This window comes from Falco rusticolus, chromosome 1 (genome assembly GCF_015220075.1).
Source record: "Falco rusticolus isolate bFalRus1 chromosome 1, bFalRus1.pri, whole genome shotgun sequence".
Lineage (NCBI taxonomy): Eukaryota > Metazoa > Chordata > Aves > Falconiformes > Falconidae > Falco > Falco rusticolus.
Window position 1 is genome coordinate 69,736,994 of NC_051187.1, and position 11,977 is coordinate 69,748,970.

Consider the following 11,977-nt stretch of genomic DNA (forward strand, 5'->3'; position numbering starts at 1 on the left):
ACAGAAGGGCCACGAGCTATACAAAATGATTTCTTTTTCTCTTTTTAGGGTCAATCAATACTTTCTCCAGTTATTCTTTAAATTGTATGAGTAATTCACAGTGAAAAGCAATGCAATTTTTTGTTAAAAGGCAAACTGTAAAGAAAACTCCATCTTTGGTCTTTTTATTATTTGTTTTACCTGTTTTTATCTATAAAGATTTTGTACCTTGAATGTGGCCGATAAAGCCAAAGTACTACCTACATTAACTAGGAAATAATGAAACTGTTTATAAATTTTCTTCTCTGAAGCTTTTTTAACACATGCATTTTAACAGCAAAGAATTGTGGCACGTTTTATCACCTGGGAAGCTAAAAAATATTCCAAAGCTGTATACAATGTCATATTTTCAAGAAAAGTACATTTTTGGTGAATGTACTTGGTAACACTGCTGCCACCTCCTGTACTGCTGGATGTACTTCTCAAATTAGGTAATCACAGTTGATAACCTGAATACCCATTGCCTAATGACATCTGGCCTTCTCTACCTGCAGTATTTTACATAGTACTGTGAGCAGAAGAACTGGACACGCTTTCCAGTATCACATTTTTCAGATATGCTCTTCATTGTAAAAATGAGGGTTTAGAAATAAGGTGATTGATAGAATTTCTACTTCTTCCTGTAGGCATGTCAACTACAAAGCTAGCCAAGTGAAAAAAAGGTGCTTGGAACTCAAGAAATAACTTTAAGCTAGTATCCCTAGTGTTATTTTCTAGTTTTCGATAACTTCTAAAGCATCATTAAAAACAACTAACAACTGAGGTACTTCATGATTATCTTTCAAAAAGGAAACAACTGAAACAGAGCAAAGTCTTAGAAAGATTAGTCAGGATGAGCTTGGTACAATGCTCTGGGTGATGCTGTTTGTGTTGAGATAAGATATAGAGAGATGGCACAGCCTGTCTGAATAATTAGAAATGGTTCCACTGACGATATTAAAGGCATGTACTCTGAATAATTAGAGAAGATAAGGTGGGCACCTGAAGGAGATGAGGAGACCATGAGTCAGGAGATTGTTGAACAAAGAAAGTTGAAAGGTTTACTCCACCTAGACCCCACCCATTATGAATATGATGATTAGATGTCAAAATCAAATGAATATGTATGTAAAGATGTTGTAACCTCTCATGAAAACTGTATAAATTGCCTGACTTTTCACTGAAAACTTTGGAGCTAGTTTGTCCAGTGCGAACCGGCTAGCTCCCCAACGTTGCACGAAATAAATACCTTTGCTGCTTAAAGACAAAATTCGTCTCTGAGCAGTTACTCTGTGTCATTTTGGCATCACAACTGCACAACACAAACATATATGAAATATCAACAGCAACCTTTTTGTTCTTACAGCTAAATTAAGAGCTTTTTTTCACGGAACAATTCGCTATCCACCTGAAGTATCCACTTTTACTACACTCTTTGAACATTAGAGAATATACAGCCCAAGGAGGCTGAGGAGGTTCTGCTTGGCATATAGATCTCAGCTAATTAAAATCAGTTTTTAATTGTGGAAATGCTAGCATCCTCTGGCAAATGTTCTAGACTCACACTCAAAACCCCAAGAATTGGAAATACTACCTTTCTGATGAGCTCGTCATGACCCACACATCTGACTGCTGAAGGTACTTTCTTGCTCACCAAGTGGCAACAAAGGGGATTGTAATGAGTAAACCATGGACTGTGCAAACTTCTTGTGAGATAAAGATCAGTGACCACAACTGAGGAGCATACTGTGGTACAGATACTAATCTTCAAGGCCCACAGTGGGTTAATAGCTAAAACATCTAATAGTGGTGAATACTCATTTTTAGAAAAGATGAAAAGGCCAAACTAAAACAAAAGATGTTTTGATGTTTCTTACCCCTTGTTTACAGCCCTTCCTTTACCTAGTATTTTTAGAAATAGCAGATGGATTGGAAAATGGATTTTGCCTTAATAACGGAATATATGATAACAGGACTGTTCTGCTATTAAGAAACAATGATACCTTTCCCGAAAATGAGAAAAATTTTTGAAAAGCTTAATTTTGATGAATAGATGGAAATATTAGGAAGAAGTATGGAAAAAAGTGAAGTCCCTTCTTAAACCTCAAAGTAGTATAAAACAGAGTGGAAATTCTTAATTGCACATTCTGGTTTTCTTCTGCTTTTGAATACTTTATTCTTTCATCTTATGTAATTTTTTAAGCCAATAGCAACTGTTTGCAGGCCTTTAATGAATGTGCTTTTTCTTAAAATGTAATTGGTCATAGCTTTGAAATAAAAAGGTACATGTACATTTATGGATTTGCAATCTGTTCCTGATTCCTTGGGTAGAAGAGCTAAGGCTTTGCTGTCAAAAAATGGATTCTGAAGGAGACTGGTTACCAAGAACCATATTTAATAATTTTTTTGTGTGATGTCTATTCAAGGTTCATTGGTAGGCGATCAAAAGTGAAAAAATCTTGCATAAGATTTTATATTAAAAGCTAAAAGGGTTAAACACTGTTTTCTTCATATTGTATCTCCAATGAATACCCTCCATGTAGAGCATCTACAAGTTTGCTTGGCAGTAAATTATAAAAATAGAAAGCTAGCTGGAAATATTAAGGCCTCAGTAAGATAACAGCAGAGTACTTATCACTTCAGCAAGGATTATCTTTCATCATGATGGGAAAATTGCACTTTGGAAACATTGCTCACAAAGGCCATTCTTTTCTGCTAAAATTCTCCAATAGGAAATGCTGCTTAAGAAAAGGACAAAGTTTTTCAATGCCTAACATACAATCACTATCAGGTTTCTGTCATATTAATTACTGAACATTTTCATTCATTACTACCAACAACTAGCACACAGAGGAGTGCCCCACACTTAATGGGCCTTACAGTTTTCCAGAGAACTGCAGAAAAGAAGAGCATTCTGGCAGACACAGGTGTACTGAGTCTGCAATTCATGATACTTCAATGATGAACACCGCCTGAGTTTCACTGACTGAATAAAACGTTGTCCTCCTCATGTGCCAAAGCTGGGTCTTCCATGCTTTCCAGTAAAGTGTGACAGGTTTCGTATTCATGGTGTGGTAATGATGGTCCTTTGGCAACAGTGGACATCAACTGACTCCAAGTGATGTTAGTATTTTTGAAAGCGTGCAGCAGAAAAATGCCAATGATGATACTGCAGAATCCACTCAGGGTTCCAGTGATATCACCCAGGTCCATACTACTCCACTCCTTGAACAGGATGATAGAGCATGTCACAACCGTTGTGGTGAAACACACGTAATAAATAGGTGTCACTAGAGATGTATTGAACACATCCAATGCTTTGTTGAGATAGTTGATCTGAGTACTGACTGAGAGCGCTAAGATGCCCACCAAAACAAAAACCAGTGGATGTCGATAAACTGGCTTCTGCTCCAGCATTTCTTTAATGGCAATGCCCAGGCCTTTCACAGATGAGACAGAGAAGGCACCAATGAGTGAGCAAATTAAAATATAGATCAGTATATTTGTCTGACCTCTCCTTGGAGCCACGATAAAAATCAGCATGAGGGCAACAACTGTTAGGAGAACAGCAAACGTAACAAACACTGTAAGAAAGAGGAAAGGGAAGAAGAGTAATGCACATGAGATAAACCACTGGACTACGTCCAAGTACATGCTGTAAGTTATTCAGTGTCCTGAACACTTCGCTATGAACTGTAGCACACGTTCATGACATTTGCATACAGACCTGGATCTTGCAGCTTTCTTTCCATCTCATCTAGTGAGGTGACTTCCTCCTCCTTGGGGGCATGAATAACCATGACCGTTGACCCCAAAATGCTCAGCACACAGCCCAGCTTTCCGTGAATATTCAGCTTCTCATTTAAAAAATAGGATGACAATATAGCACTGTTCAGCAAAATACAAATAAGAGCTTCAGCTCCACCAGCTACATGAGACATTCAAAATCTGTCTGTGTAACATGACAGTAATTCAAAACCTCTTTTGAATTTGGATATATGGGAAACCAGCCTGAAACAATACAATTTCAAAGGAGTTTTGCAAGAAGGTTGATCAGGACCAAGAAGGTCAGGTCAGGTTAGGTTTTAGGGGGGTTAACAACCGTGATCTTTCTCCTTCAGGTTGTTCAGGGTCTGAACTGCTCAAGGAACTTCTCGTTACTGATGCCCTGGGTCAGGGGTATGCACTCTCACACACCTGTAGATTGACCAGACTGACCAGCTGTTATTCTCTTCTAGAAATGGTTTAAAGCACTTCATTTGCTATTAGAACCAACACACACACAACTTTTGGAAACTTCCTCATCCCCCGCTGGGCTCTCCCACCCAGGCACGGTTTCTGCCTGGTTTGCCAGGACTCCCCCAAAACCACAGAGAAGGCACATCTCTGCGTTCAAACGGGACTGATCTCAGGCTCTCCAAGGGGTTCCAGATTTAGCCTAAAAATCCTAACACTGCCCAAATGAGATGACCTCACAGGGCACATGATTAGCGAGCTAGAGCACAGCTTAGGCACAGACACAGGCTTAATGGTGTGTGGACATGCTCACAAATAGTTTTTCAACCCACTGATCAAATTACAGCTATTTGTTTGCACAAGGGTAACGAGCTTACTGACATGAAGCTCTCATGATCTCTGTTTTATGAAAATTGGAGAGATTGCTTATCCATATCAAAGGAGAGGGTGTTCAAACTCAGGCTGTTTTGCAAAACAGCAGCAGGGCATCCAGTCAGTCTGCATTTACCTACAGGCTGATCCTAGCACAGCTGTCTGTGACCGAATTACACTGGTTTTGCTATAACAGAACAGCAGCATTTTTAGCAGTTAGATTACTGCAAGCATCTTTTAAAAAAAAATACATGGCCCAGGATGGTTTTAAACATAGTGTTTCATATACTTAAAAATAAAGAGTTTTACGTTTAAAATACAGCAATTCCATTTTGTAAAAAAATTACTTCCCAGAAAGCTTGTTGTAAGCATAATCCAAGTCTTTTCTGCTTCTGTGATAGCCATATTAATGTCTGTGCTTAAGTACTTGGAAATCATTTGTTTCTTCACACACAGGAAATAATGAGCAAGTAAAGGGCATTCATATTTCAGAAGAACCACAAATTTTAACTGTGCGTATTAAAAAAGCTAAAATTTTCTTTGCCTTCTTTCCAGAAGGACTTGGAAAAGACTAAGCAAACCCCAAATGCTTATTATGTGTGCCTTAACATGAAACTATGCTCCTACAAAACAGCAATGTTTTTTAAAACATTTTAGTGGGAGAACACTCTCTTGTAAAGTTTTGTCACAACTGAAGAACAGGATCAGACTTTTTAAAAAAGCTTCAGTTCTCTAGGAAGAGATAAATTATAGCCTTCTACTGCTGTGCATCAGCAGTGTATCTGGTATATGCTAATAAATACTTTATAATATAGGTGGAAGGCTGTTGGGAAAGCATATAGTGGTCTCATTTCCTCTACCCAGAAAACTCAGTTCTAAATAAGCAAGGAATCTTTCCACCAAGGAACAAAAAGCATTTCTTGTCCATATATTGCTTTTCAGTTTACTTATTAAAATTATCTGCTTTCAGCCAAAGACAGATTTTTCCCTCAGGCAGTGAATGCTTCATTTGTCAAGGTTTGCTTCCATTTTGTACTAACCTTATGAGAACACTCAGGGCACCCAAGGGGGTAACTAAGGTTGCAGGTGCAAAGGCATAGGCAGCAAAGTTTGCAGCTTCCCCCAATCCCACTGCAGAATAAAGAACATTTGGAACAGGTTGAATAGGGGGTGGTGGAATAAAAGGCATACTATTAGAAATATTTTGTACGGCAGCAAATCTAAACAAAAATCTTTTTTCTACAGTATGTATGCAAATTTTCCTTCAAAATTACCTGCATAACCTCCTTTAGACATAATAAAGGCTGAAGAAAGTTAAATACTTTCCCCCTAAGTACTCCTAGAAGCTGGATAGATTCAATGCCATTGCTTTTGACTTGATATTAAAGAAAAGGTTGTTACTCTGCAAAGAGCTCTAAACAGCACAGTATTTGAGAGATGGGATATCAGAATGGCTTCTGTCATAAAGGTGATTGCAAAGACATTTCTTTTAAGTGAAGGGAGTGAAAAATCAAGGAATAAATCTATTTAAAACATTCTGCTTTATGTGGCATTTTACATATAGGTTGAAAGGAAAGAGGTGACTTACTTGACAGCAATCCAGCCCACCAAAGCCATTCCTTCAAATAAGAATATCCACCTTGTCCTGAAAGTGGAAAAAACAATCTCCTCTTAGAAGAGAGATCACCTTACTACAATAAACAAAACTACAGCTTCCCATTTGCATCTAGTCCTACAAAGTACTGAAAGAGCATGTTACCTGGACGTGACATGAAGTATATTTTGTTTGATTTTGAGAGACATTTTTATTGATTGCTCTGCTGTGAGTGACTTGAACTTCTGAAAAATTATATTTGACTAAATATACATGGAGGGAAAGTTCCAAGCAAAAGCAAAATCTCCATCAAGCTTGCTGGTTATCTTAAGAAATACTGCAAAGTGCCTTCCCAGGTCATATCCCATATATTCATACACAGTCAGCTGCAGTTTGAATCTGCTTGAAATTAGAAAGAAAAATGCCACTGCATAGAAAAATGCCACTGCATATATTAATTTTTTTGACATAAAATATAAGCATTTTGAATATTCAGTAACACATTTTTTTCAAATACCCAAATTCTCTGGAACCATATATTGCAATAAACACAGCAAACAAAAGAAAAACTGCTAATGCTGTATATTTAAATCCATGCAAAGGGAATTGTGAGATTAGTCAACGCATCTTTTTCTAGCTATTCTTCTGTTGACTTTGATGAAAGAATAGTTGTACTGACTGTAGAAACTTTTGTATTAAGTACCCTTTCTACAGCTCATTGCACTTCCTTTACAAAAAAACACAAAACAAATCCTAAACCCAGTTGCCATCTTAAGACTTTCCGAGGGGGGAAAAGGATGGAAAAAAGAGAGATAAAGCTATTTTGAAGGGTAAGATGGAGCATTTTATTTGGTAACTAACTGTTGTCAGGGAGGAAATATCACCAGCTCACTAGACTTAAAACTCACCACTGCACCCATAGCCCTAGGAATTCTGAAATCCCAGTCCCTGTAATCACACACAAAGAAATAATACTGTATCTCCATCCCTAGCCAAGACAGGACTTCTGTTCCCTGTTGAAGCACAACAGTTTTCAACTATGATGGCTTTAAAGATGTGATCTGTGACTCGAACCTTGATTTTGCAAAGTTATAAGAGGCATTTGTGTCCCCAGCAGGAGCAAGGCAGGCACCACTGCTTACCAGCTCGGCAGACTCCTTTGTCTGCTAGTTTCAAAAGTCCTTTCTTCTTCAATATGAAACTAGAACCAATAAAGATACTGGAACCTATTGCCAAAGCCAAGCCAATGTAGAGGCGATACTTGCTTCCAGATGGCATGGAAATGCTCTGGTTCGTTTCATTGAGAGTCCCATCCATAGAGGAGAGGAGAGAAGAGCGTGATTCAGACACGTTGATGATCTGGCACCACGCTTGGCAGGAGTCATGGCAAGCAAAAGACAGCACAGCACCTGGGAGGAGAAAAAGGAGGATGAGTGATTCCTGAGCCAGGCACAGCTCCGGAGGAGCCCCGTCCTCACTCTGCTCACTCCTTTCCATGTCTTCCCAGAGCACTTATCATTTCTGACCATGCAAATAACTCACAAAACCTACCTAAAATACACACTGCTGCCCCAGGTCATTACCCACTCCTGTAATTCACTGATGCGTCCATTATTTTATATATATATATATATATATATATATATTTTGCACTACATTGGCTCAGTCAAGCAATTGGGGCAATACCAAGGAATGCATCAAATATTATCTTCAATGTAAAATTCAACTTAAAAACTTGGAAGCTAACCTGAAACCTCAAGATGAAAGGGTTCTTTTGTGTTGTGCAGACCACATCCCCAAAACACAAACATATAGCCAAACCCATGATTTCAGCCTTTCCTGCTAGAGCAAGCCTGCTGTGATTCCAGGCTTCTGCTTCTACATTTGTACCTGAGATTTGGAAACAACAAATAAAAGAGACGGAAACTCTACAAAGGGAGCAAACTCTTGCTACATGAGGGCACTAATATGTTTTATTAGCATGTACAGTGACTACTGAGTGAGCCAGATCTTCTTTGACCATTCATAAAATTTTGGGGTGGAGGCCTCATTACACCTCACAGCAATTGCCAGCTCACCTCAAAGCCCCCTAGCTGGAGGAAGACCGCAGCCTGCAAGGGCCAGTCCCCCTGGCCATGCCTGCCACGCAGCTGCAGAGCGTGTGATCCTCAGCTGGGACTGAAGCTTCACACTCTCAGCCAGCCCACCCTTAGCAGCATCATTACTATGGCAGCCCGTGGGGGCAACTTCACTGTCATCAGCCTAGACATGCTTTTTTAAAGGAAGGTATTGCATTTCTGAGAACAAACGGAGTCGCTGTTTTGCGTGGGGAAGGAGGGGACAGGCAGCAATGATGCAACAGGGCTTACAGTGGTCTAGGCTGACGTTTCACAGTTTCTCATGGTAGCCTGCATCATGCAAACAGCATGGATCAGACAGTCTAGGCTGGAATAGCTTTTAAAGACAACCTTTTTGGAAATAAGAGGTCTTAGTGTGAAGACATGTTGAAATACGAAACAGCTGACGCAGAAGTACAAAAGCTCGGTCCACTGTGATTCATACAAAGCATTAGATGCCACAAACAATTTTGCTTTGCATGTTTCCCCTTTAATTAAAAAATCAAAGTAACACATAAAAGAGTCATCCTGCTGAGTGGTACCATCAGTGATACACTCACTTTTTTTTCAACTGAAAAAAACACTTGGAGACTTGGTAGAAAAGGATGTGCTTCTGTGTCTGTGCATACTTCAGCTCTGCAAATACTAATGTTCGGTCAAAAGTACTTCACTGCACAATTAACTACAAGCAGACTTGGATAATTCACCTAATACTGTTTAGGAAGGAATATTGAAAATATTGAAAGTATAAAACCAGTATGAAATTTGACAGCATATCTTCATTTGCACCTGACAATATCAATACTAACACTGGTAGACACCACCCTTTACAAGTAAGGAACTAGAATGCATACCTGCTCCCAGCTTTCCTGTGGAATACCATACAACAAACATACTACAGGAAGTTACTATTTGTTTTTCAGGCTGTGCAGTCACATTTCCTTGTTTGCCACGAGAGTTTCTTCAAGAGGAGTTGTTTTGTATTGCTAATCAAGACTTTGTAAAAATGGCCCCACAAGATAAGTATGCCCATACCCTGTAGCTGAAGATTAAAATCTTAAAGAACTTATATCTACATGAAATTACTTTTGTGTAGTACGTAGGATAGATAGTATTGTGCCATCTTATAATTACAAGAAGCTGCAATTTCATAATGTAAAAGAAACTGAATTTGCATCTCATTCTGAAAGTATTTTAAAATCCTAATATATTAGCACAGTCTTAGAAGTAGAAGAATTTTGCATAAAGTTTTGACATAATTATTAAAGATTAAAATACAAACAAAAATTACAGAGAAGTCATTTAAGCATAAATATTTCTCTTAGCTAACACATACCAGGACAAGGCAAAAAAAGCAGCGAGCTTGCCAGTGGATGTAATCCCTTAGCCGTCTCTGCCTTTTAATGATGCTAAACCAGACTGGTCGTGGTTGTACCACCACCACTCAGCTACTACAGGCTTTATGTGAAAACCAGCAATACTTTTTGCCTTTACCTAAAAGAAAGCATGAAGATAAAAACTCCTGATAAATACGGTCTTTTAGCTACCTGCAATGGTAAAGGCAGCTTTCTATCAGTATGTTGGGTTTCTTCAGTGAAAAAAGTAACATTCTTCCCTCCTTTTTTTGTGAATGGTGTCCTTCCATTTAGCTGGAGATGAATGGCAAGCTTATTCCCTTTCACAGGACACTACTTTTTCTACTGATTCTTAAGTTTTCCATTCCCCAGCAGACTTGATGACATCAAATTATGAAAATTTAATTATGCCATCTGTAGTAAGTCTCTCGGTGACTGCCACAGGATGCTTCTCTCCTTTCTGAAGTACCACCTTTGCTCACACTTACAAAGACATGTCGGATCTTTTGCCTGTTCCATCTGCCAGCTGAGAAGAGTCATCCTGAATGGTTGTGATCTCTGTTTATTGTGCTGAGAAGCTTTCCCTCGTTTTAAAAGGCATGTCATTTGTTCCACTCGCATGCAAAGTGGTACATCATTCCACTGTTCAAAGAACCACCTGAGAGCTGGGAAGAGGAGGTGATCCAGGAATTACTGTTACTTTATTGCCCACTGTGAAGGGTGTGAAGATCACCTGGAAGGACTGAGGAAGCTCTGAGGCTGCCTGGCTCGCTCAGCACCCAGTTTCCACAGCTAAGCTAGTTTCTCCTCCCATTTCCAAACACCACGAACCCGTCAGCAGAACTCCTCCTTGCAGAAATAAACTCTCCCAGCTCTGACTCAAGGCCGATGGCAACAGGGAACCCGTCTGCGTTCAGGCAGCCACTGTTGCAACTTCTGAAGTTTCTACAGTTCAGCTACATCTGAAAACGTTCCCTCCAACACCTACATCTTCTCCAAGTTGGGCAGATCCGCCAGCCTGGTACTACACGCTCCTTGTAGCAAGTTTAACTTGCTGTCATTCTGCAGTCCTGCGGGAGCCTAGGGCTAATGTCCCCTTTGGTCCCTTAGTGACAGCCAGCTTGGCTTTTACTCTGCCACTGAAGGTACTGGTCCCAAGTCATCGGGAAAACTATTTGCTTTGATTAGCCTGGTAATGTGGCCATTTTCATGGCACTCCTGAGCCAGCTCACACCTGGCAGGAACCCGGGGAACACCAAGCCGGCTTTCACCAAGGTCCGAACGTAGATGTGCCGAGAAGCAGCAAGGGTTTGTCCCCGGCGCACCCCCATCCACAGAAATGCACAACGGACGCTGAAAAGAGGGCTCAGACACGAGCCGGCCACGGGAGAGGCGGCGCAGGAGCCTCCCCGGCGATGGAGCCGCGCTCCTCGGCACACCGCGGCGTGACACCGCGGCGTGACAGCGCTGCGCTCCTCGCAACACCGCTGCGTAACACCGCTGCGTGACACCGCGGCGTGACAGCGCTGCGCAGCGCGGCGGACGCAAGCAGGAGTCGCGACAGCCGCTCCCGTGCGGCGGGCGCAGGGGCAGCGAGGGGGCTGGAGCGCTCCCCGCCCCCCCCCCCCCCCCCTCCGCGCAGGTACCGCGCCCTCACCTGCGCCCACGGCCGCGCACGCCCCGCGCAGCGCCGCGCCCCAAGCGCCGCGCACCCCCCGCGCTCTGCCCGCCCCCCCCCCGCGCCCGCACAGACCGACCGGTGCGGCAGGACGGGCTGGCGGGCAGCGCCTCCGGGTGCCCCATGGCTCCGCGGGCTCCGCAGCGGCCCGGCGGCGGCGGGGGCGGCTCCTCCCGGGCGGGCGCGGCCCGGCGCACCCTGCGCGCCCGCTGTGCCGCCCGCGGCCCCCGGCCTGGCACCGGGAGGCGGGCGGAGGTGGCGGTCCCTGCCGCGGCTGCGGGCGCGGAGCGGACAGGCCGGGCTCCAGCAGTGACCCCCAGCGGGGTCTAGTTTCTGTTACTCGGTGTAAAGTCCCGGTCCTCACCCGGGAACTCCCACGAGCCCACCTGAGCACCGAAGGGCAAGGTCCCGGGGACCCGGCCGTACTTGTGCCTGCTGGAAGCCTCTATGGACTGCATTTCCCCCCTTCGCACCGGGGAGGAGAGCCGAGCCGTTCCGATGGCGAGCGGCCGCGCCAGCGGGCGATGGGCGGCCTGCACCAGCTGAGCATCCCAGCTCCGCAGAGCTAGGGCAGCGTCTGGCGGTGACTCCCTGTGGTTGAACCGGC

The 11,977-nt window shown here is 42.6% G+C and overlaps 1 protein-coding gene across 3 annotated transcripts; it reads right to left on the reverse strand.

Annotated features, from left to right (window-relative positions):
• Window positions 1-1,248: 1,248 nt before the first annotated feature.
• On the reverse strand, window positions 1,249-11,977 carry NIPAL1 (NIPA like domain containing 1). 3 transcript variants are annotated; one of them, XM_037383709.1, is made up of 6 exons: window positions 11,797-11,977; window positions 7,363-7,629; window positions 6,215-6,271; window positions 5,667-5,757; window positions 3,746-3,906; window positions 1,249-3,602 (listed from the first exon to the last, which is right to left on the reverse strand). In XM_037383709.1, the coding sequence occupies exons 2-6, from the start codon at window positions 7,535-7,537 to the stop codon at window positions 2,998-3,000; spliced, it is 1,089 nt and encodes a 362-aa protein (XP_037239606.1). In that variant the 5' UTR covers window positions 7,538-7,629; window positions 11,797-11,977; the 3' UTR covers window positions 1,249-2,997. The 3 variants fall into 3 exon arrangements, with proteins under 3 accessions (XP_037239606.1, XP_037239597.1, XP_037239586.1); XM_037383700.1 differs by lacking the exon at window positions 11,797-11,977 and adding an exon at window positions 11,450-11,780; XM_037383689.1 differs by lacking the exon at window positions 11,797-11,977 and having other exon boundaries at window positions 7,363-11,166.